At 38.4% G+C, this 26984-nt stretch overlaps 1 protein-coding gene across 7 annotated transcripts in view; it reads left to right on the top strand.

The window, feature by feature from the left end:
- Positions 1-26984, top strand: part of Patj (PATJ crumbs cell polarity complex component) — a 317812-nt gene that overhangs the window by 75134 nt on the left and 215694 nt on the right. For all 7 annotated transcript variants that reach the window (XM_085686293.2, XM_085686290.2, XM_085686292.2 and 4 more), the window contains exons 17-19: positions 3244-3375; positions 23765-23974; positions 26230-26346. In XM_085686293.2, the coding sequence (XP_085542419.2) occupies positions 3244-3375; positions 23765-23974; positions 26230-26346 (459 nt within the window). The remainder of the gene's footprint in view (positions 1-3243; positions 3376-23764; positions 23975-26229; positions 26347-26984) is intronic.

Below are 26984 nucleotides of genomic sequence, written 5' to 3'. Positions count from 1 at the left end.
CATGAGGCTGTGGCTTACTGGGTAAGGTTCTGTTCTGGCGTCTTCCTGACTCTACCTATCTCTCTCTCTCTCTCTCTCTCTGTCTCTCTATGTAAATCTGTTCTGATTTCCCACCTGGCTTTACTCTGCTAAACCATTGGCCAAAACAGCTTTATTTATTAGCCAATAAAAGCAACACATATACAGAAAGACTTCCCACATCAAGTGAGCGCTCCATGAATGTCAGTTGTAATATTCCTGATGCTTTCCATCCAATGTCTTTGTTTCTGATTGTCTAAATTACCAGAAAAATCTAGAACTGCTGTGCTAGAGATCCTTTAGCATGGATGTATCTTGCTTTTTCAAGAAGTTGGCCAATTCTTTTGGAGCACAGGTCATTTCTTAAAATTTTCTCTAATCTCTTGTTGCCTTTATTCTGTACTATACATATGAACAATTCTTGATTGACAGCCTTCCCCCACCCCTTCTGACAAGGTTCACTGACAAGGACTGGCTTTTATTCCAAGTCTGGTTTTGAACTCATAATCCTGCCTTTTTCTCTCCAATGTTGATATTATAGATGTGCACCTCTATGCCTGGCTGATTCATGTTTTAATGTAAAAGAAGAAAAAAATTGATGTGGCATATCCCTTTAATCTCAACACTTGGGAGACAGAGGCAGGCAGACCTCTATGAGTTCAAGACCAACCCAGTATACATATCAAGTTCCAGGCCATCCAGGAACTTTACATAATAAAGTCCTATCTCAAAATAAAAGACCATAATTTTCAAGGATGGGACTCTTTAGATACTTTGTGACTTCTACTGCTCTTAGTAAAGTGAAGTGTGTGTGGTATCTTACTTATGAAGCTAGATAAAAATACCTTTAGTTTAATTCTGTCAGGTAAATCATCAACCCAGCTTGCTGACTCTGTGCTCCCATCCATCATACTGCACAGGGGTGAACAACAGCCTGAACATGCCAAATGCCAACATTGCTGGCTGTTAGCTGATTGCTTTCTGTTCTGTAGACTGGAGTTATGCAAAATTGATATATCAGAGTGACATAGTCCAGGTTGGTGTGGAACGTGCACCTAGTGTGCCATAACATTGTGATAAACTTGGGCTTTGATAAATATGATCTCTTGAAATTTTGACTTCTGTTTCATTGTTCTCTGTTTTTCATTTCTCCTGAAACTATCATATTCTTTTTGTAAAAAATATTATTTTATGTGTGTCTTTGTGAGCATATGCCAAGTGTATGCCTTTTGAGGTCAAAAGGGGATGTTAATCCACTGGTGCTAGAGTTACAGGCAAATGTGAGCTGCACTGTATAGGTGTTGGCAACAGAACTTGGATCCTCTGGAAGAGCAGCAAGTGTTCTTTACTGCTAACACATCTTTCCAGTACTATCCTGTGTTGTTAAAGTGTCTGGTTAGGTGGAATAGCAACAGTTCTAAATCACACTGATTGGTGAGTAGGCACCAATATTATACCTATCATAATATTAGACTGTTGGAAGATGGAAGTATTTTCTTTTTAAAATATCTCTTCCTAGGTGAGTGAAATGGCTCCTCAGGTTTCAATCCTATAACCCATGAAAGATAGAAGGAGAGAACTGAGTCTACTGAGTTGTCCTTTAACCTCCACATGTATGCCATAGCACATGCATCCACATGTGCCATAGTCATTTTTAAAATAATAAAATAAATAATTCTTAACAAACTAAAACACATGGAAAATAGCCATGGAGAATATTCTCTCACTTCAGATTTGGTCATTCAAGAACCAAGAAATTGTTCCTGTGTTAAGTTCTGCCCAACTTGGAATAGGTGTTCCACATCCTGTAACAACTCGACAATTTGAGATCTGACCAGTTCTAATTCTGAGAGTGACTTTGTTACTCTTACCTGTTATAGAGCCCTCTCATTGATCCCATTAAGTGGATTTTCTTATACCAGTGACTTAGTTCTGTTTGTAGAAATGATACATATTTTATTTACTGATGTTCTCTAAGATTTTTAAGAATTTTACTTTAAAAACTTGTTACTTAGTCATATGTTTGGTTCATTCCTGTAGTCCCAGTACACAGGAGACTGAGATAGGAGTTCCGTGAATTGGTGGCCGCCTGGGCTACATAGTGAGTTCCTGTAAAGTTTTGTATGTTATACTGGTTTAAGAAAATGCTGATTGGCAGTAGCCAGACAGGAAGTAGAGGTGGGGCGATGAAAACAGGAGAATTCTGGAAAAAGGAAAGATGCAGTGTGCAGTCATCACCCAGAATTCTTCTGTTGTCTTTGCCCTGCCTATACTTCCTTCCTGACTACTGGTCAATCCGCGTTTTATTAAAGCAATACAGCTGACAAATCTTTAGAGGGTACAGCATCATTGTTCCACAGCACAAGCTATCCTGAAATACAGAGTGAGGCTCTGCTTCACAAAAACTAAATTGTCAATTGTCTGTGGAAGGACTATTTTTCACAAAATTAATTAGTCCAAATCAATACAGTGCTATAAATAAAACTCAAGGCTTCTGTAGCAACCAGGTCCCCTAGTAGATCTGTCTCATTGAACCTCACTGGATTCTGAATGGACAGGAGTCTAGAAGAGAGGGATCTCAGTGTGGGAATTAACCAAGAGCCCGCATGCTGTGCGCTTGTGCTAACTCACTTCCTCCAACACCAGATCATTCCTGTTTCTACCTGGAGAATTTCACAGTGCTCAAGGAGTTGGTGGTGGTGGCTGCTGGCGCTGCCATACCTCTACTCCACCAGCCACCGCCTCCTCTCTTCTTCCTCCTCCTTGTACTTTTCTAGTGAAACTTTCATGAGATCTGGGAGCCACCAGCATGGCTCCTCTGTGCCCTGGCTGGCCTTTCTGTCTCTGACTGAAATCATGACTACAGTACTGCTTTTCAAACATCTGTGTGCTTCTGCTTTGCATGAAGTTTACATTTATACTTAAATTACCTGTTTTTCCTTTTATGCTTCTAATGGGATGACAGAACTCATTGAAGTATAAGAGGTCAGTGTTAACACTTGCAGTGAAACCATTTGAAAACGTGCGAACGATCTGCAGTTGTGAATGCCTGAATGTTTGATGAAGCTTTGATCCTTGATTGTGAGTACCCAGTGCATGCCCTCTTTACAAAGATCAAAAGCTAACCAAGCATGCCAAAGAGACTTCCCAGTTTGAAAAGAAACTGAGTTATTTTCCAAAGAGAAAGGGCGACAGCTCCAGCTCTTACCTTCTTTGTTGTTTCAGGTTGATCGCAGTCTAGATGTCTGCACGGAAGACGACGATGATGGGGAATTAGCCCTTTGGTCTCCTGAAGTCAAGATTGTGGAGCTGGTCAAAGACCGGAAAGGCTTGGGCTTCAGCATTTTGGATTATCAGGTATGGGAACCCCTGAGAGGGGTTTTGATTTAGGTTTGTAGTTTTGTTTTTCTTTCAAAACTTTTAAAATTGGGCCCACCCCAGGTTTATTGAAATATATTTCATGTACCATGAAATACACCCATTTAGAACACTCACCTAGGTTGTCTTTTAGTGTTATAAGTTATGCAATCAGTACCACAATAAGTAATGAACTTCCATAATCAGTTCCAAAAAGAAGTCCTAGGAAGCTGAGGTGGGAGGAACATAAATTCAAGACCGTAAGTTTGGACTTCAGTGCCAATCTGGGTTATGTAAGAGACCTTGTCTCTCAGAGCAGAAGCAAACAGGAAGAAACTCTGTTCACATTAGCAGCATTCCCGACTCTCACCGTTCTGTCCTTCCTGCCACGTGAAGGCTTTTGTGTTTTTGCTTATTTGTCAATCTCGATAAACTTAAATGGAAATATTCTTGGTGAAATTACTTGCTGATGGATGCATAACACCTTTATAGTTAAATATTTATTATGACTCCAGTTCTAGCTAGAGTAAGGTTACTGATCAGGGTTTAGTGGGAGCACTGGAGTGCCTAGTAGGATATCTGCATTTCGCAGCAGCTTACCTCCACTGGCCTGCTGTTGGACTTCTAATTATTGAGAAGAATTAAAGCTGTTGACAACAAACCCTTTACTACTAAGATGCAGACTTCAAAACTAATGTGACCTAAACACAATGTTAATAAAGCAAGATATCCCCTGTCAAAGCAAAAATAAAAAAATACAAAATTATATAAAACTAGGTTTTAAAATTGCATTTGCTCATTCACTCACTCATTCACTCATTCATTCATTCAGTGGTGTGGGTATGAGTGCATGCACATGCTATAGCACGCATGTGGAAGTTAGAGGGCAGCTTGTGGGAGTCAGGCCGTTCCTTTTATGCACTACATCAGCCTTGTAGGTAAAACTCAGGCAATCAGACTGAGCAGCTATTGCCTTTACACATGGAGCTAGGGTCCTTCCCTGAATCTTTTTTTATTTAAGCCTATATATTTTATGGTTATGCATGTTCTGCTTACATGATCTATGTGCACCATGTGTGTTTTAGGTACCCGCAGAGATCAGAGAGAGAGCATTGGATCCCATGGAACTGGAGTTACAGATAGGTGCCATGTGTATGCTGGGAAGTAAACTTGGGTCCTTTGCAAGAGCAACAAGTGCTAGACTGTTGAGGCATCTCTCCAGTTCCTGAAATCATTTTTTAATATAATAAGGTGATAGAGAATAGATTATAAGAAAAAAGTTTAGCATTATGTAAGATTTAAATTACTGATTTTAAAATTCCTGAAGTATGCTATTTCAGTTTTGCTGGCATATTTCTGTGCCAAATAGGCCTCTGCTCTTAGAATTTCCTCTTAGATTATTATTGAATTATAAATTGTTGACTTATAATGAGCATTTTGGGAAATAGTGTCATCAGGAAGTATCAAATTGTAAGATTCTGGTAAGAACTCTTGGTTCTCTATCCACTGTAGCAGTGCCACCCAGCCCCTAATATGTTGCTAATAAAGGAGTCAATAAAATTTCGATCAAACAGAATTCACTGGAATTAAATGAGCAAATGTCAGTGAGATTTATTACTCATTTTGATGATGAGGCTTAATTTACAAACAGTTTTTAAATGCAGTCTTGGTGTTCAGCTACGTTTCCATCATCTTATGAGATCTTTGTATTTTCATTGTTAATTAATAAATATATTATTTGTTGATGTGTTAAACCACACTGTGGCTTTAAATATTTATTGATTTGTCTGTTTTGCACTGCTGGGGGGTTTCTATCTCAGAGTTTCATATGTACTAACCAACAGTCAGTTTCAGCCGTGAGCTATACTCTTAGGCCAGATTTCATGTTTTTAAGTGTTGCATATCTTAAAGCAGAAAATTCTCTCTGAGCTTAATAGAATTGTGAAAGAAAGAAAAACTTGTCAGGCTCTTTCAGTTAAGTTCCTAGTTGGCAAGAAAGCTCTAACAATTCTGAGCTTTGTAGTTTTCAAAACAGTTGTTCTGATGTGGATTTTGTTTTCTCAGTATGTTCGCAGAGATAGGCATTCTTTATTTTGTTGTTTTCTTTTTTTGAATATTCTCATTTATAAAATGTAGGTTGCATTCTCTTCCTCACAGTCTGTAAATAGACATTGATTTCTTTTCAGGTTGTATGATGTAATTTTACTGCAAAAAATCAAGTGCTAGATAATTCTTTTGTCTTTGTGTTTCTTAGAGAACTGATAGACAACTTCTTAATTTCCTAGATGGTATTTTAATTCAGATAAAGGAAATCAGCTCCTTTTCTCCCTGACTTTGGAAGGAAGAGCTCCCACTTTTATGTTGAGTATTTTTCGTTAGTCAAATGTTACATGTTCTCACAGTTGTGTACAGTACATTTGTATCATTTATGAGGGGTATGAGAAACTGTTTCCCACTAAAGCGTTCAGAAGATAGAGAAATGCAATTTAAAATTTAATTTGTGGCGAGTTCATTAATTTATTTAGTTGTATGATCCTTGTAATCAGGTTATAGTTTCTAAAGTTGAAAAATAGTTTTTGCAAAACTAAGTAGAGGTGTAACAGATGCTATGAACGGGCTTGTCCAGTGACTTCCTTATTTGATACTGTTTTGTATAAATTTATTAGGTGCCAGAATAGCATTGAGGCAGATTCCTGCCCTCTAAGTTTAGTGTATCCACACTAAGTACTGCAGAACTATTTTAGCCACAGCCTTTCTAGTCTTAGGACATGGCATAGTTTCTACGTGGTCAGTGTTGAAGAGAGTGTGCTTTTACTTTTGAGTGTTCATTTCATTTAACTGTTTTTTTTATAATTAATGAATTTTCCTGTGCCCCAAGAACTGAAAATGGTATATTTCTGTCTCTATGATGTAACTTCTCACAGGACAGGGATACTAATGTCACATGCGAAGGATCGTGTGGATTAAGTAATTTGTGTGTAGGGAAAGAAAGCCTTCTGTTACCATGAAAATGAGCATTTTATTTTATTTTATTTATGAGCATTTATTTTATTTTCCTCTTAGAAAATAAGCCCAACAGTCGTTGATACTTTCCTTTGTACTAGTGCCACATTACCATGTGTTTAAATGACATACATTTTAGCTTTATAGTTTAGGAGAATTAAGAAGTGGATACGTTTTTAATGGAGTTTAAATTTAGCCATGAAATTGTATCCTATCATACCACCACCTTTCAGAGAGCAGTATATGAGTTACCTGTGGATTAGTGGTCAGAAGTTTAATTGATCCATGGAATGGTGGCGTGGGTGGCTGTCTCAGCAGGTCAGTGGTTCCTAGAATTGATGTAGTTGCATAACATAACAAAGTGCCTGCTCTAAAATGAAGGAGCTGCATCTGATAGAAAATTCTAGAGGGCAGTCATATGGCCAAAGAGCAAATGTGGGAATTTATGTCCATCAATTTTATACTAGATTCAGACAAGGGAAATGAGAAACAGTAAATATAGGTTGGATTTTAGACTAAAGTTTTATTTGGCTGTGATTTTAGCAGTGATGGTCTGTCCCCTCCCCCCCACCCCCCAGAAGTTGGCTAAAATCCTGTCTTGTTTTAGTGTATGTGACTCCATAGCTTGCAAGGCTGGGTGGTGGAGATGGAGCATTGCAGGGAACCTGGAAAATTTGCCCATAAGTTTAAAAAATTTTAATTCTGCTGAGCAGTGGTGGTACATGTCTTTAATTCTAGCACTTAGGTGTGCAGGTGCATGAGTGCCAGAGTGCATGTATGGAGGTCAGAGGACAGCTTTCTAGAGTACTTCTCTCCTTACTGTGGAGCCTGAGATGGAAATTAGGGAATTGCTTGTATAGCAAGCACTTTTGCCTACTGAGCTGTTCTGGCTCTGGCTTTAAGTTTTCATGGCATCTTTACTAATCTATAGGTAAGGGTCCCATATTGTACGTTAGTTGACATAGCTTTTGCTTTCTCCCTTTTTATGTATAGTGTCACCATTCCTTTCAATAATATTTCCATGGACTATTATTAATACTCTTTAATATCACCACTAATACAAATATAAGAGTAGTAGGTGGCCATTATTGTTAATTATGTGCTAGGCCCCATTTTACCTATCTTACATATATTAGCTTATATATTTCTCACCAGAACCATGTGATCCCCATTTAACAAGTAAACTGAGAATGGATTTGTTAGGTGTTAAGTCCAAGCTTGTACAACGGGCATATGGTAGAAACGAAATTTGACTTCAAGCAGTTGGGCTGACATCCCACTATTGTTAATCATGATATGATGTTATTTCTTTTTGAGGGTTTTGTATACTTTTTTAAATAGGGCATCCCTATAGTAAATTGATTACAGTGTGTCTTTTTGTTTTTCTAAATAGATTTTTTTTAAAAAAGTAAGCTACCAGTTAGCATTCTCCTTTCAGTGATATATGAAAATTTAGTAAATCTCAAGAATTAGTACAATGTGTCCATATGCACCTTGTAAAGCTAGTGCTTATTGCTTCAGAGGAAAGTGACTGCTAGTTTGAAATCCTGTTCTTATGGGTTAGCGTTTCTTAATACAGCAGTTTGGGAGCCTGAAAATCTATAACTTCTGATTTCTACCCAAAAGCTTGCAAAGATTGAACTATATGGATTTTACCTTCAGTTGACCCTATAAATTAAACGGAGCAAGTGAATATTTTCTGGTGTTTTGATTTATGCTGAACTTTGAATAACCCCTCATGATTATAATTCACTGAAAATGTTTGACATTAGCCACGGCGTTGCCATCCTCAGTACTTTTAAATTTCAGTGATTTAGATGGCGAAATTTATTAACCAATAATTCTCTCCCCCCCAACACATCTACATCCTATTCTTCATTTTTCTCCCTTCTTGAATGACTCAATCTTTGCCATAGCAGATATTTTTGAAAGACTTTGTGTTTGTCTGAGGGGGAACTGTGTTACATATGAGGACTGTTGGTCCTGCTGTAAGCCTGTTAGAAAAACCATAGGCAGACAATGCTGTTAAACAGCTGGGTCCTGTGTGAGTGATCTTGGCCATGCTGCACTCCTGTAAAAGGTCATAGGCAGGTGATGACCTTAAATATCAAGTGGAAATAGTTCTGTGGAAACCGTTTTCATGAAATGACTTGTGAAAACAGAACAGTATGAGCAGGCGTAGCTGCTGACCCTGGAATGGTTTGCCTTTGGAGCTGTGAGAAATTTGTGCACAGTTTCAGCTCAGAGGATCCATTGTTCTGTTTAGTTCATAGTCCTGCATAGCAGACCCAGAGCCTGAAGTGTGCCAGGCAGGTGCCTTTCCACTGTGGTATATCCCTAACCCACATATTCTATTTATAAAAGACATTTAAAAGTCAAAGGAAGGGTTGTAAAAGCTTCATTTGTAACAAAATTATCTTTGGATTTTTTTAACACATTGCAGTGTTTTTAAAGTTAGTAATATGCTTATGCCATAAAAATTCAAAAGTACATGCAAGCCTTTTTTGACAGTCACTTAAGGCTCTTCCAGGAAGAACTATTGTACTTCATGTCTTTCCTCTAAGATGTGCTTTATAAACACAGGATTATATAAATAATAGTTTTCTTGTTATATAAATTTTACATTTTTGACATATATATGATATATCATATATACCTTAAGTACTTTGCTTTTTGTAACCAATTACATCTTCTTTCACTTTAGTATTTATAGAGCTACCTCATTCTTTCTAATGACTACACAATGCATTATTGTAGATAGACAATAATTTATTTAACTAGACTCCTGTACCCAAGCGGTGTAGATCAAATAACTAAATGAGACTGTAGTGGATTGTTGCTAATGTTCTTTTGTAAAGCAGTGGCAGTGGAGCTAATGACAAATTTCCAGAAGAGAGCATGCTAATCAAAGGAACATATACGTTTTCAATTTTGATACATTTTTACCAAATTGCTGGATCACTATTTTGAGACATATGTATTTAGAAGAATTATAATTGATGTATTATGTAGAGTCATTTTTTTATTCAGATGTTTCTCCTGGAAAATATAAGCAGGTGTGTAATTCATGAAGTTAATGGTCTTCCATGATGTGGAAAGACTAAGTGATAGCAATATATAACTATCACTTTAGTTTGAACTTTAATTATGGCAGTAATTTATTGTCTTTGTAACTAAGAGAGTAGAGTATTAATATTCACTCTGATATTAGTGCCCATCAGTCTGTTCCTAAGTCTGCCACCAATCTGAATCTTCTTCATTAAGAATTTAGCTCTAAAATGGGTTGGCATATTAGGACTTTGCTTTTTGACAAGTGATTTGACAATTTGAGTAAATACTGCTGTCAGTTGATAGTAGTTCTTAGAACCTAATATCTTTATGTACATTCTAGGTGATAAGTGTACAGGACCTAGCTTACAGATTTGATGAGTATTGACATAATTTTAGCATATAGTAATATAAATAACTCAGGTACAAAACTCTCCTTTTTATAGAGTATAAAATGCAGAGGTTATTGGTATACGACAAGTTGCATAGTTTCTCTGTGATGCTTAGGCAAGCTTTAAGGAAACTGTTGGCATCTGGCATTTCTACATGCATGTCATGTAGCTTGCTATTGACCAAAGCACACAACTGCCTTTGAAGGCCACCTATTGCTTAAAGGACCTGGGGAAACTAATGAAGCCTATTTTTGCCCATTTCTGATGCCTATCCACACTAATTTTGATGAATATCAAAGTACTATAAGCTCTAGTGCTAACTGGGCTAAAGATTTCTTCCTCAGAATTTGCTTCCTTTGCCTCTATGGGAAAGTTCTGTAGCCTTTAAGTCATTTAAGCTGCTCTATCTGGAAAATGTGTTCATGCAATGGGTTGACTGGCTACAGGAGAGTTCTCTCATGACTTAAACACTGTTTTTCAAGCCTGTGGAGTGGGTGGGTAGAGGGAGCTCTGCTCCGGGTGTGTGTACTGTGCTCAGCATGATGACCAACCTCCAAAGCCTCAGAGCAGCAGGTCGAAGACATCAGACTCAAGCCTCTTAATAAGAGATCGAAGAGGCTGTGCGTATAGCTCAAGATCCAGATAGCACTAATCAAAGCGTACCTGAGGTATGGAGGGAGGGGTGAAGTTAGCAGGTTGCCTCAAAGATCTTAAGTCAGGCCTGATACTAAACTTTGGGGGGGGGGGATTTCATGGCTTAGGAATATGAGTTTGAAAAGAAATTTTATTGGTCTAATGGAAACAAAAGGAATAACTGACATCCAGCAAATGCTCGTCAGCCAGATGCTGCTTCCTAGTGGGGTAACTTTCCCTTTTGCAAACGAGTTTCTGTCAGTTTTGACTCTACCATAGTAAACTGCTGGAGAGAGGAGCCTGTGTTATCTTTGCTGAGTATTTCAGAGGTGGACGAACACTACCAGGTAATACTCCTGTGATTGTCAGACAACCCCCAGTTCATAGATGGCTTCTTGGCCCCATTTTCTCAGCAAACAGGAGCCATCTACGGACTGGGACGTGGTTTTGTAACCTTTGTGCTTTTGAATGCTCAGGTTTGCCTATTTGAAGAACACAGACCAGCTCTCAGGTCTCATGTGATGTGGCACAGGTGTGACTAGTGGTTCAGCAAAGGCGAGCACAGCTGGCCTAGGTGACATGTACTCAGTTGGAGGTGAAGAAATAAGTTTGTAGAAATTGATATCTCAGGTCCGTGTATTTCAGTGACTTTACAGTTCACAATAGTAAGGGTAGCAGTGTTTATAAATGATTACTGCGGACTTCCTGGGTGCTGTGTATGCATTTTCTCAGTTCATATTTGATAGCTCTTGGCCTCTCTATTGTTATCTCTATTTGAGAAGAGACACACCAGTCTCAGAGAAAACAACATGGTCACTATGACTCAACTAGTCTAGTATATGTGTTTATATTGAAATTTGCGTAGAAATGTAGAATAAATTCCAAAACTAATGTTTGAGAGGTTTAATTCAGCCTTTTTTTTTTTTTTTTTGGTTATTCAGCCATTTTTTAAAAAAAGACTTTTTTTATACTGTGTATGTATATGAGTCTGTTAATTAATTTGTGAAGTTTTTATTTTTCTTTTTTGCTGCTCACAAAGTCCAGAAGAAAGTGTTGGATCTTTGGGGTGGGACCGGAGTTACAGACAGATGTCCATGTAGGAGCTGGAAACAGCCTCTCCAAGCCATCACTGCTCTCAACTCCTGAGTGTTCTTCAGCCTTGCTGGGGATATTTAGAAACTTTTGCATGTCTGGACTTTCCGTGTGTCATAATGACTTTCAGCTCCTGTGTTTTATAACTAGGGTATTTCTTACTATAAATTCACTTTCTATATTTTAAACATGCCCAGTTCAGTAACGTTAAGTATATCTATATTTCATAGTGTGTTTTTAGTTGTACTTCAGTGCGCTCTCTGCCTGATGGAAGCCCAGGCGTTTCAGCTGAATGATGGGGCTTTTAGATAACGGATATTGCCTTGTTTTATTTTTATTTGCTCCCTCACCCCCCACATAGCAAGCAAAAGTTTTGGTCCAGGATTGACTGATTGGTAAATGGGTGAATAATTATAGCATGAAATAAAGTTTCAAAGGATGGAACAACTAAAGGGCATATTAGTATCCAAGGATAATATCTGAGAAGAGGGGAAGGAGATAAGGGAAAGTAATCCTCTTCAAGAAATGATTGCATGGAATTCCTAGGGGAATAATGTTGATTAGCTGTTTAGGCTGGAAATGCTGTGCAGGGGTTAAACTGGCTCAGCATACTTGAGGCGCTGGATTTTACAGCCATGATCTATGCTTATGGGTAAACTTAAACAGTTTTGTTTTTCACGTAGAATATATATTTGTTTTTAGCAAGTTTTCCCTTCCCACTCCTTATCTTCTAATCTTTGATTGACTCATGTGCTATACTTCTTTTGCTGTTCAGGGACAAACAAATACTTGTTCTGTGTATAGTGCAATAGAAAAATCTGTTCTCAATACTTGACGATGTTTAGGAAGCTATAAAATATAAGGAACTAGAAACCAGATCAGTTCATCAGTCTTGAGTATATCGAATGTGTTTTGTGGGCACATACTTTGAATATGATGGTATTGTGGTAATTGGTTTGACTGTGTAAGACTTTGTTATATTACAAAATAGTTAAACATGAGATTAGAATCAGAGAACATGTCTGCTCATTACTCATTATAACCATTTTCACATTATCTTATATTCACTGTAATGTGTTTGGTTTCCTAAAAGTAAATGCTTAACGTATTGGTCAGATCAGAAGAAGGTTTTTTTGTGTAATTAATTACAGCTTTCTCTCTTAAACCAGACTAGTCTAGTTATTTTTAAAACTATGGTATTTTGGGGATAGATTATATTAAATTAAATTATTTTTAATTTTTATTCATTTAGCTTTGCATTTTTGGTATGTATTTGTGTGTTTTTCTCTGTGTGATTATACATACATGCATGCCACAGTGTGAAGTGTGAATGTGTATGTGTGTGTGTGTACACATGTGCATGTTTAGATCAGAGGACAATTTTTATTTTTTCCAGGTGGATCCTGGGTATTGAATTCAGGTCATTAAGCTTGGCATCACTCCCTGCTTATCTGTCTTGATGATCTATCCAATAAAAGAGACTGTTGAGTTTATTCTTTGACAGTTTCAAGCATGTGTCTTGAACATTGATGCCACTCTACCTCCCCGGACACCCTCAATATGTCCTCCTCCTGCATTAATGTTTTCTTTTTTATCTTTAGTAACCCCTGATTCCAATTAGTGCTGTCCATCAATATGGAATTGGAGTCATCCACTGAAGCATGGGCAACTGCAAGTAGCCTCACCAATGAAGACAATTAGCTCCTTCCTTGCACATTTGTTATCTATTACCAATAGCCCCTCAGCCAGTGCCTCATGAGCTACTGGAATTGTTGTTGTGCAGGTAACTACTGTGTCTGTGAGCTCATGAGTGCAGTGCCATGCCATGTCCAGAAGACAGCACTTCACAGCACCATTCTTTCCATACTCTTCCTATCTTCTGCCCTGCCTTCCACAGTATTTCCTGAGCCTATAGGTAGGGATTGGATTAGGATTGATGTAGATTTCCCTGTTAGGGTTGAGCACTCAATAGTCAATCTCATATCTGTCACCATTTATGGTTTCTACATTTAATTACTGTCTTAACATAGCAAGTAGGGAGAAAGGCATTTAAAGATTGGTTTTGTGACTGCCTAAACATCACCTTTACAAGGATGATACTTATAAGACATCCTAGCATGGAAATTAGAAATCTCCTGTGGCCCAACCTTAAAGAAATACAGGTAACTAAGGAATGAAGAGATAGGGGCAGAAAGACAGAGACAGAAGACAGAGAATCAACAACTTAAAAAACGTTCTGAATTTGAGAGAGAAAGGGGAAGTTTATTATGGGAGGAACTGAAGGGAGGGAGAAAGGGAGAAATGATGTAATTATAATTTAATTTCAAAAAATAATACTAATTTTAAAAAGATTGGTTTTATGTAGGAGGACACATGCTGTCTTATATATTTTGTTTGCTGACCTTTCTTGAGTAATAGAATACTCAGGAACTTAGGTAATCAGCAGACTGTCAATGAGTTTTAGAGATTTCACTAGTTAAGTGAAAATGTGTTACACACATTTTGTGACCACAGTATACAGTTTTTCACTGTTAATGCAGTGATTTAGTTAAACACACACACACGAAAATAATTTGCTGATAATATGAATCTCAGACTGGTCTAGAATTCTTTATGTAATCAAGGCTGACCTTGGACTCATAATCCCCTTGTCTTAACTTTCCTAAGTGATAGTCTTATAAGTATATACCATACCCAGCCTCCCTATTTGTGTGTGTGTGTGGGGGGGTAGTAGTAGTTTTGAAACTTGTATAAATTATACTCAATACTGTCATTTAGAGACAGGATTTTAGAGTTGTGAGGAGACAGATTATGCCTCATGGATCCATCCAGTTGCTCATTTCACATTTGGGGAAACTGACTCAGAGAAGAAACAAAGACACTTGTACATAGCCAGGTGTGGGCCAAGCTGAGGCTCAAAACTATGACTTAAAATCCACACTCATCCCTACTACTAGAGGGTTAGATGTCATCTTTGTTTTTTCCATACTCATCTTTTCTCCATTTTAAAATCTTAAATTCCTTCTTTGAGTGACTTCTTTCTCACAATTTACACTAGCTGTGTGCCAGAATTGCTACATCCCAGTGTACCTGTCTCTGAGGCTTGCACAGCTCAGTGGGTGCCTCATTTCTGCCTCCTCTTGTGCTAGATCCTTCCATCTGGATACCTCCAGAATGAAATAGTCAGCTCTCTATCTTTTAAACCTAGTAGTTTCTTCTTATGCCTTTTATTTTGTCAATTTTCTTAGGATAATCATTTGAAAATTTACTTAGCCACTAATTGAGTTAGCATCTAATTTAATATTCCTTAGTTCAATTAATAACATTGCTATATAACATTTTAAGAAGTTACAGTTTGACGTCTCGGTTGTTTTCTAGTTTGGTTTGGTTGCTTTTTATTTAGAATGACCCCTTATGAAATACTATATTCTTTTTTCCTTTCTTTCTTTCTTCCTTCCTTCCTTCCTTCCTTCCTTCCTTCCTTCCTTCCTTCCTTCCTTCCTTCCTTCCTTCCTTCCTTTCTTTCTTTCTTTTTTCCCTACATAACAGCCCTGGCTGTCCTGGATTCACTTTGTAGAACAGGCTGGCCTCGAACTCACAGAGATTCACCTTCCTCTACCTTCCGAGTGTTGGGATTAAAGGTGTGTGCCACCACCACCTAGCGAAATACTACATACTTATTGTACAGAAGTTAGTATATGTATATAGTCTTTAAAGTTATCTTTCAAATGTATTTTCTCATCCCTAAATAAGGAGGTGTGTGTAGAATAAGCTTCAAAGCTAACTCCATAATAATTATGCCACAGCTTTGGCTTCCTTGGTTGCTAGGTTTTTGTTTTTTGTTTTTTGTTTTTTTTTCCCATTTGTAAATGGCTTTCTAATTCAGTGTTATCTGGCAGTGTTCTGCGAGTCTGGTCTTGTAATGCCTACATCCTCTGTAAAAGACTGTCTACTCCAAGTGAAGAATAAGTTTGCCATAGTAAGCTGCTGTATCATGCAACCCAAATCTGTGGTATACAAGTACCCATGTTCTCCTTCATGTGAGTAATAGTAGTCCAGTTACATAACTTAACATACTCAATTGTCAATAAGTGTCAAGGTTATCAAAGGGGCCTTCAAGATAGCTCATCAGATAAAGGCAGTTGTCATCAAGCTGAAGATCTAAGTTTTGATCACTAGGAACCACATGGTGGAAAGAGAAAATAAACTCCTACAAATTGTTCCCTGACCTCCACATGTATGGTGTGTCATGCATACGCACGCGCGCGCGCACACACACAAACACAAACACACACACACACACATTAATAAAAATAAAATACAATTTAAAATACTCTCAGATGGGATGGAAGATTGCTCAGTAGTTGCTGCTGTTAGAGAGGGTCCAGGTCCAGGTCCTACTTTTGACTGCTTAGAACCATCTGTAACTCCAGTTCTAGGGGTCTGATGCCCTCCTCTAGCTTCCATGGTCACTGGGCACACATGTGGTGCAGACATATATTCAGGCAAAGCACTCATATATATAAGATAAACATCTTAAAAAGCTATCAAAGGCTGAGAGCCTTATTTATAAACTTTTATCTGAAATAAAAACGTCCAGTTTTGGAGACTAGCTGTTGACCATCCTGCTGTGTGGTTCTGAATCTCTGACCTATCAGTGTTTTGAGTATTGATACAGAATAGATTAAATAAAAAAAGACCCACAGAAGCTTTCATATTGTGATTATTAATAAATTGTCACACCTTGGTTTTTTATTTTCTTTTGGGGGATAGTGCTGCAAAACATAGAGATACTCTCTTATACCCCTGTTATCATCAGCAAAGGCTTCTTCGCAAAGTATTTGCCGTGTTATTAAACTGCCTGGCTTTATTACTGATCTGTGTGTTCTCTGGTTTTTGTTGTTGGTTTTTTGTTTGTTTTGTTTTGTTTTGTTTTTTGTTTTTCTGTTACAGGGCTTCTCTGTAACTTTGGAACCTGTCCCAGAACTGCTCTGTAGACCAAGCTGACTGTGTGTTCTCTCTATGCCACATCCCCACTTCATGTTCTCTGGTAGTTTTTCCAGGGCTACTTTGTTGTACTTCTCATCTAGATTTTGGGAAAAGCATGCTCCTCTGCTCATCCTGTTCATGTCTGTGTTTGGGGGAGCCTCCTCCTTGCTCCAGGTGATGTGCTGTGCTCTGCATTTAGTTTTGGAATTTGGGTCTTTGATCTCTTGGAATGGACACAAAAGTTCATATAATGTGTTTTATAGGCAGTTCAGAAACTTGGAATCCCCTCCATTTGGACATAATGACTGTCATATGTTCACTTCTATTGCTGTAAATGTGTTCTTAAGCTCACCAAATGATTGAATTCTTGAGAAACTAAATGTAAATTAAAATTTGGCAAAGAAGTGGCTGAGTTAAGCTGTCTGGAGACATGTTATACTTTCTGTACTATCTGGTATCATCGTCTGGGTCTTGAAGTATAAACCACTAACAACCAAGCATGATATATGTAAAGGATTCAGCTACACAGAGAAGTGATAACATATCTCCTGCCGCGTCTGTGTTCTTTCAACCTTTGTTCACTTAGAAAAAGTTTATTTTAGGCTAAGAAGAAGTTCAGTGGCTAAAATGCATACACTGGGATTTACCTGTTTTAAATTCTGACTCTGCCTTTTACCGACTTTTGCCTTGATGAAATCTTCCTTCATTTTCTCATTTAGGAAATGCAGGTAATTACGATACCTACTTTGCAGAGGGGTACAGATTAAACAAGTTCAAACCAGTGAGACCTTCTGGACTGGTAGAACTGGGGAAGTATGGCAGTTGTGGTTATTTATATATGATGGGGAGTAGCTTGCTTTGGGTATGTTTATAGCCCAGCAAGGACTGTGTTTTGATAGTCAGTGTCTTGTATGTAGCAGACTTTATAGTTGGCCCTCAGGAGAAAAGCTACAAGCTAGCAGATGTACTCTTTCTTCTACTTTTTCTTTTAGATCTTATTTTTAGTTTAAGAATTATGTGCATGTGTATTTGCACATGAGTGCAGGTGCCTGTAGAGGCCAGAGGAGACCCTTGAGCTGGAGTTACATGGAGTTGTGAGCTAATGGATGTTAGTGATGGGAACTGAACTTAGGTCCTCTGCAGTAGCAGTTTCTGCTCTTGAATACTGAATTTGCTTGCTTATTGATTAATTGATTGATTATGCATGTATGTGTTTATGTATGCATGAGCTTGCATTTGCACATGCCGTGGTCTGTATGTGGAGATCATATGACAGCTTATAGAAGTTAGTTCTCTTCTTTTGGTTCTTTCCCTTTACCATATTGGTTCTGGACATCAAATTTGGAGTTTTAGGGATGTCAGTAAGTGCTTTTACTTGCCGAGCCATCTCACTGGCCCCATATTTCGGTATTCTTTTGAACATTATGACACTGTGCTGTACTCTCTGTTCATTTAATGCTATATTACTGTATTTTCCTACTCTCTTAGCAGCTTGATTAACTTTTAAAAAATGAGTGTATTAGTTGCTTTTCTCATTACTGTGACCAAATACCTAGCAAGATGCAATTTAAGAAAGAAAGGCAGGGTTTTAGACTGGCTCACAGGTCAAGGTTCACTGCCTATCGTGGCAGGGGAGGCATGGTGATAGGAGCGAGACACCGGCTACGTATAGGGCACCCTGAGTCACAAAACAGCTGATGAGTGGCAGTTCTTGGCTCACTTTTTCCTGTTTGTTTTTTAATAAGGCAGTTATAATGATTATAGTAAAATTACAGAAATCTTTTAATAGGGCAACACAGAATACTCTGGGTACATTTAACTGTTGCACCTAAGTAACTCTATAATATAAAATACATATCTAATATAAATTTATATGTTTTGGAAATAAATATAGCATGGAAAATGTGCTAAGAGAAGTGCTAAAATTGACTAAATATTTCAGTTTCTGAGGAATTGGGAAGGTGTGTCATTGGATGAAACCCTGGCAAAGACTGGGTGGGTGGTCCTGATTAGGAAGAACATTCCTAGAGGAAAGAAAGCTTACACTATGTTGCAAGTTTCAGTAGTTGTGACAAGGTGTGGTACATACAGGCTTTTCTCTGGACGTAATCCTAATGGCTAGTCCTAAAGTGGTATCATTACATTAAGCAGAGGAAGGATTATGATAATATTTTTACTTTACATTTTAGGTTTTTATTTTTAAACATAATCTTATTATGTTTAAAATTCATACAGTGTTTTGATCATATTAATCCCACAGCCTTACCCTTAATTTCTCCCAAATCCTTTCTACCTATGTACTTATTACCTCAGTTTCTTTCTTCTTAATGATGTGTCAAGTTCAATTGTGCTGCCCATACTAATGAGTGTGTGGCTATCGCCTGGCATTCTCACCTTTAAAGAAAACTGGCTTTTCTTTTTAGAAGTCATCAGTAGTTTCTTTGGTGTGAGTGGGAGCCTGTGAGCCCCTCGTTCCTCTGTGCTTGAATGGTAGGTCACTGGTCTTGTCTTGTTCAGCGGCCACAGCTACTGTGAGCTCATGAGTGCAAAAGACATTGGTTCAGTCGGGGTGGTGATGTGTTGTTTGTGCTCTAACAAATACAGCTTGTCTGAGGATCCGAGTGTGGAGGGAGCCACTGCCACTAGTTAGCCGTAGAGGCCAGGCAGTGGTGGCCTGACCTTTGACCCCAGCATTGGGGAGACAGAAGCAGGTAGATCTCTGTGAGTTCAAGGCCACTCTGGGCTACACTAGATTGATCCAGTCTCAAAGAGAAATGGAGCCAAGGGCTATTGGTTCACACCTTTAATACCAGTACTTGGGATTCACAGGACTTTAATCCCATCACTAGGAAGATGGAAACAGAAAGGAATATAGCTGGGTGGAGAGAGGAATATAAGGTGGGAGCAGACAGGATCTCAAGGCATTTAGTCTGAGAATTCATGGAGACAGGATCTTGCCCCCTTTGGTCTGAGGACTTGGTAGAGATTAGTGGGTCTTGCTCCTTTACTTCTCTGATCTTTTAGCATTTACCCTGTTATCTAACTCCATTTTTTTTTATTATTATTAAGACCAATTAGAATTCTTGCTATAAGTCTGGTCCTTCCTGACCTCTGACTTTTATAGACATTTTTATTTTTTAAAGTTCCATTCTTTCTATAGAAAATGTTCAGATAAGGACAAAAGTAGAGGCTGTAGGCATGGTGTCAGTAGTAGCATCTATCCAGGCAGGAAATAGTGTGGGCTAACAGGACAGGGGGGTGGCAGAGCAGAGGGGTGAGTTGAGAGAAGAGACGGAAGGTAATAGGTTGACCTGTGAAGTGTATCTTAGGACAAGGGCTTGCACATGTGCTATTGCCAGTCAGGGTTGGATTTCCCAAGCATTGTAAAATCAAGTATTTATAATAAATATCAAACCGTAGCATCACCTTAAGAGTTTTAAAATTTCCTCAATGACCTTTCTTCAGGCAGGTGACTTAATTGGCTTGTGAGACAGAGCTGGCTGACCAGTGCTGCTTAGCTGAGTGGTGAGTGTGGAAAGTACACTCCTCTGCTGGCTTCTGTGTCGTGTACCCCAAGCATCTGCTGTTCTTAGTTTGCTACAGGAGTCCTGTCTTTTAAAAAGCTTTAACTCTTTCCTGAAACATCCTTTCCATAAATGGTTGGATTAAAATAAACATAGGGGCCACATGCTATAGAAGTTATAATGGCACAACAGTTTTGAATAAAGAGGAGAGATTTCCTAATCAAGTGTTTCTTGCACTCAGTGGTTGGCCTTTAGTGCCCTCTCTTGGCTGTTTGCTCTAACGCAACATCTCACAGTTTTCTTTATCAAAAGGGGAAACATGAGAGATGACCAGTGGATAAAGGCACATGCTGCTCAGCATGTTGACCCGAAAAGGAGAGAACCAACTCTGGCAGGTTGTCCTCTGATGCTGTGGCGCACGCACGCGCGCGCGCACACACACACACACACACACACACACACACTGGTGAAAGGTGATGATAAGAATGTTAAAATATGCTTGGAGGGCCCTAAGTTTCAGTGGCAATCTTGAGAAATATTTTTACCTTTTTTACCATCTTTACACGGTTTGATATACCACCTTTATGATGTTATGAACTGTTTTCAGGACTTGTAGAGAAGCAGCTGGGTCGGGATGATGTTTGAGCACTTTTTATGCGATAAAGCCTCACAACGCAGCCATCTCAGTAGGCAAGAGTAGCTGCTGCCTTTATGGTCGTGCAGAAGTCACATGCTCGTGATAGGATGTGGGAAACCACACAGTAAGGAACATCATCCCTAGAAGCACAGTGGCAATTAGACATGATGAGAATCTTCACCGTGGTGTGCTGAGTGCATGTGCGTGCGTGCGTGCGTGTGCATATTCACTTAATATTTCTATAAGACACAAAGGAGCTTCTTTGGGTTCTGACCTTTAGGAAAAAGGGGTAAGATATTTTGAATAACTAGGACACCGAGCCTGAATACATTTTAGTAAGCAAGTGCACCTGGCCCTCATTTGTGTTCTAAAGAAGACAATGTTCCATGTAAATAGTACTCACATGACTTTTCTGTAATAAATAAAATTCATTATCTTTTCATAGCAGAACTATTTTAATGGTTTCTCAAAGAACCTTCCTTATTATATAATGATAATCTTTCTAAAAATTGTATCTGTCAGTTACAGTTAGAACATGCTCATTCACCTTTTCAAGTTTCTGATTCAGTGTTATATGAAATGATATCGAGTATCACATGAACTTAGAAAAATCATTTACTTTTTATATATTTTCCTGTTAGAGTCTTTATTATTATTATAATATGATCATTAATAGGAAGCAATAGCAACTTCCTTCTGTGCATTTGAGGTAATCCCCCCTCCCCTCCCAATAAAAAAAGCCTTTTATCAAAAACTGACTTCCCAAATGAAGGACATAATTGTATAGGTTATTTATTAGTGTGTCAAACTTAAAATGTAATGGTTTCATATTTCAAAATGAAAGCACGTTGTGATTCATGGTATCTGATGACAAAGTGGACAACTCTTCCCTGTTGCTGCTTTGATTGCCTATGGTTACACACCGGGTTTTCTGAGTACCTCTGCTCTCTTCCTATACAATAGCTCCCTCTACTTGAAATTATCAGTGTAAGTATAGTTTAATGTTACATACCTTACTCATAAAATCCCTTGGTTTTTGGTTTTTTTTTTTTCTATTTTAGTTCTCTTGCTGAATATGTAGTATTAAATACTAGATTATTCCAAGGGTCTGGTCACTTGAGACAGGCAAGGTCAGTTGAGGAACAAAAAAGCAAGAATTGTGTTTGAAAGCATTGTTTAAAGATTTAGCTATGTAACCTTTGTTGATGTCAATATGTGTACTTTGTTATAATTTCGTTCAGTACTTTGAAAATGATTTTGCTGTCTAAAGCACCAAGATGTGGAAAATAACCAGAAATCTTCAAAAGTTCTGGTAGCACTTGTCAGATATAGCCTCGTCAGATACAGCCTGCATTTTGGCAGATATTTACTCTGTTAATGCAGGGTTACAGTAGTACCACAATATACGGTGGTCCCTTTCTCCTTCTGCTCTCCGAAAGAATCCTATAGCCGCATCAGCAGTAGAATCCTGTTCTGCTGTCGTGGCCTGTATAGTGTGGTAAAAAGGAGCAAATATGCTTTGGCTGGTTAATAAAGAAGGCTTGACAACAGTGCCACATCAATACCCACTCCAGCAAGACTAACAGAGCTCTACTGGGCAGTAGGATATCAGCAGGGTGGCATTCCTTCATTCAGAGTTCTTCCTGACAGTTATCACAATACAGAGGAAACAGCAGAGATTGGGGGGCAGCAGGAAGGACTGCTTGGCTGAAGTCTGGCTCTACCCCTAAACAGCAGCCAGTGGTCTCCAATTTCCTTAACTTTCTCAGCATCACTTTCTGTCATCTGTCAAATTCACAGTAAGCTTGACTCACACCTGTAATCATAGCAGTCAGTGAACTGAGGCAGGAGGATTACTTTGAGTTCCAAATTAATAGTTCTACAGAGTGATATTTCCTCAAGCAGAAGCATTGGTAAGTCTACTATCTTCTATGCTCAAATAAAAGAGTACAGGCTTCCCCCACTGGATGAGAAACCTTCATGTTGGCTTGTTCACGAATTCCCTTCATGTATATTGAAATCATTCCTATCAGGCCACTAAGCTTTGTGATAATTTGTATTATTTTAAAATATATACTGTAAAAAAATATACTGTAAGCACATACATGTATGTCTGTTGTTGATTGTGTTGAAGCTAATCTCATACCAGGCAAGCACTTTGCCACTGAAATTTATTCATTTTTGTATGTGTGGGGTCTGTGTCATATGAGTGTACATGTAGGTAAGGTACACACACCTGTGCACGTTTCAGAGGCCAGAAGAAGGTGCCAGGTACCCTCCTCTGTCACTCTTGCCTTTTTCTTTGAGACAGGCCTTTCCTTAAATCTTGGACTAAGTCAGCAAACCCCAGAAATCCTCCTGTATCTGCCCCACTTGGAATTGGGGTTATAGGTATTTTCAGCAACATTCAACTTGCTATGTACGTACTGTGCTTCAAACCCTGTTTCTGTGATTTTGGAGTAAGTGCTCTTAGCTGCTGAATCATCTCTCCAACTCCTAAATACACTTTTAAAATGATATCTCTCTCTATCTATCTATCTCTATCTCTCTCTCTCTCCCTTTCCCTCTCCCTTTCCTTCTCCTTTTCCTTCTCCTTTTAGTCCTCCTCCTCCTTCTGAGCTTAAGGGGCTTCCTCGAAGGATGTTGTATATTCTCAGTTGAATGATGGAGTTTTCTTTTCCACTTTATTCTCCTCTTAGAGCCTATATATAGGGGGAGTCATAGATAGCCATGGATTTGTTCCACAGTATAATTATGGCTTGAAAGTGTCAGAGAATCTTTCCTAAGTGTACCCAGATCTCTTGTGGTCAGTCACCGAATGTTTAAAGAACAAATTTACATGTATTGAGCACACAGAAAAGCAGATGAAACTGTTAAGTTTATATCTTCACTTTGATATAAGCTGATGTTATAGGATATATAGAGTGATGTTTTCATTAATTTAAACCTCTATAGAGTGTCAGCAGAGTGCTGACCACATGAGATAAACAAATCAGATTTGTTAAAGGTAAGCTTTCTTAAACCTGCATAGTTATTTTCAGGGATCTGACTTTCTTTCATTTAATTTCTAGGACCCCTTGGATCCCACACGCTCAGTAATTGTGATTCGGTCCTTGGTAGCAGATGGTGTAGCAGAAAGAAGTGGAGAAATTTTACCGGGAGATCGCCTTGTCTCTGTCAATGAGTTCTCTTTGGACAATGCCACACTTGCTGAGGCTGTCGAAGTGTTGACGGCTGTGCCCCCAGGTGCTGTGCACCTTGGCATCTGTAAGCCTTTGGTGGTAAGTTTTGAACTCAGTTAATATAAGTAATAACAATGCAGTAGTTAGCAACTCTATTTCTCAAATATAAAGTTTGAATAATAAGGGATATAAAACTAGTGCAGTATAGAACATGGACTAGGGGAAGCAGATATATCTGGATGCGAAAGCTGTCCCACATTGCTTCCTATGTGTGTGACCTCATGCAAGTGTAAACAGAGACTCCTTGTTCATTTCCGGTCACCCAGACCTGAAAAATCACAAAGAAACTATATTAATTACAACCCTGTTTGGCCAATAGCTTAGGTGTATTCCTAGGTAGCCCTTACATCTTAAATTAACCCATTTATATTCTTCTGTGTATCACCATGAATAAAACTGTTTTGGACAGTAGCTTAGCAGGGTAAAGCCAGGCAGGAAATCTGAACAGAGGTATAGAAGAGAGAAAGAAGGTTGCAACAAGCAGACACCGTGTAGCTGCCAAAGGAGAAAGATGCTGGAACCTACTGATAAGCCACAGCCTCATGGTGCTCCACAAAATAATAGAAATAGGTTAATTTAAGATATAAGAGCTAGCTAGAAATACAGCTGAGTTGTTGGCCAAACAATGTTGAAATTAATATAGTTTCTGTGTGATTATTTGGGTCTTGGCAGCCGGGAAACAAATGCACAGTCTCTGCTTCTATGCAAGTTTCTTTTGTTTTTCTTTTATAATTTTTTTAAACTCAGATTTATTTTATTTAAGTGTACAGGTGTGTGTTTTTGCATGTGAGTGAAGTGCCCACAGAGGCCAGAGGAGGGCATCAGAATACCTGGAGCTATATTTAGAGGTGATTGTAAGCCACCCTATGTGGGCTCTGGGAATCAAACTCTTGTTTTGAAAGAGCAGTAAGCAGTTGCAAGTTTCTTAATGTCCTTGACGTACATCAGCAAGTTTCAGGAATAAAGGCAATGTCATCAGATGTGACAGTTAGTGATTGCTCACTGCTGGCATGTCTAACCTTGGTTCTGCCACTTGTATTACCATAGTACCTTCAGGTTTCTAAAACAGACTCCTAAGTTCTATTCATACTCCTTATATGTAAGTGAAAATAAATAATTTTGCATTTTAATTTTAGAGCAGTTGTTCTCAACCTTCCCAATGCTGTGGCCATTTAACACAATTGTATGCGTTGTTGTCACCACCAACCATAATTATTTTGTTGCTGCTCCACACCTGTAATGCTACAGTCATGAATCATAATCTAAATATCTGATATGCCAGATATCTGATATGTGAAAGGGTCCTTTGACCCCAAATGGGTCTCAGCCCATATGTTAGGAACTACTATTTTAGAATGATGTTAGGTACAATGAACTAAAATTCATAAACCATATTTTTTTGTATGGGATATTTTTTTATTATTATTATTTTGATTTTTCGACTCAGAGTTTCTCTGTAGCTTTGGAATCTGTCCTGGAACTAGCTCTTGTAGACCAGGCTGGCCTTGAACTCACAGAGATCCACCTGCCTCTGCCTCCGAGTGCTGGGATTAAAGGCGTGCCCCACCACTGCCCTGTGGAGAAGTTTTTTATACTTTCCAGTCACCATTGGTCATCAGCATGTCTGGTGACCCCTAGTACTGACAATTGTTCTAGTCAGACTGTCTTGACATCATCTTATGGTTTGATGTGCTTATGGTTTCATGTTACTGCTCTTGTCTGTTGGTTCCTCAACATTTTGTTGTTGAGGTTCTCAGTGTAAAACAAATACTTGATTATTTTCATCTAATTTTAAATGAGCATTTACTATACACTGTGTCTTTGGCACTAGGCAGACCACACTGATCTGGAACTCTTGGCTGTAGAGCTTTCTTTGTGGTTCCAAGGCTGTGCACCATGAGGCCTTTTTGCCTCACACCTACCTTGCTGGGGATTACATGGAGTGGTAATTGAGAATGTCAGATTCTGGACTTGTAACTATAGAGTGACTAGTGCTGATTGAGCCCTTTCCTCAGCAGAAAGGTGCCTTCTCTTAGAGTACCTGTTAATGACTAGCACATTAGTGTTAAGCCCCTAAGCCTATGCACAGAGATGACGTCATAGCTGTATCTGCAAAACCTTTTCCGTGGATCAGTTTTGGCCTAAGGTTCATTCATAGTCTTTCCATTGTGAGTGAAAGTTTGCCTTGTTCACATTTGCATAGACGTTGTTGAGTGATTGCACTGGATGAGAACTATTGAAGAGAAATTAAAACTGAAGAATTTTCTTGATCATAAACTGATTTTTATTTTCAGGAAGGTGAGAAGGAAGGAAGTTGTTTTATTTTACATTCAAACAACAATGAAGACAACAATGAGCCTTCAGAAGCTGTTGATGACATACATTCATCTTTAATCCTTGAGGCACCCCAGGTATTTGCTAAATTTATTTGCCTTTTCAATGATTTTTTTGTAAGTTAAAGTTAATATAAAGACACAAGTTGTCCCCATTCACTCAGCTAAACAGTTACAAATTAAATACTTGCCCCCATCTCTGTAATCACTTATATGCCCGACCAGCTTCCTTCTCTCTAATTAGTATTTTTTAACTTAAATTTTTAATTTAGTCTTACATTGTCAATTTAAATGACAGAAGATATAAGACATTTTCAAAAAACAAACACTGGGGTTAGCAGAATGGCTCAGTTATGGCATTTACCACCAAACCTGACCTGAATTCATTCCTGAAGCCTACAAGGTAAAAGAAGAAAGGTGAGACCCACAAGTTGTCCTCAGACCTCCACACATGTGCTGAGGCACACACCTTTCTCCACCCAAATTAATAAAACATGTTTAAAAGAACAAACATTTTTATGCACTATTATAAACCTAAAATTCGGGAGAAAGAATATATCATTGAAAATTGACATCCATGTAAAATGTCATAGAAAATGTAGCTAAACATGCAACTTCATAATTGAATACTTTCCAAAGTATCTACTCATCCCTCTTTGATACCGTAATCATAGACAGTATATGTTAAGCTTCCCCTTCTATTCCTAAAGTCTACT

Source organism: Myodes glareolus, chromosome 3, assembly GCF_982192425.1.
Source record: "Myodes glareolus chromosome 3, mMyoGla1.1, whole genome shotgun sequence".
In the NCBI taxonomy this organism is placed as follows: Eukaryota; Metazoa; Chordata; class Mammalia; order Rodentia; family Cricetidae; genus Myodes; species Myodes glareolus.
This window is presented reverse-complemented; position numbering and strand designations above follow the sequence as displayed.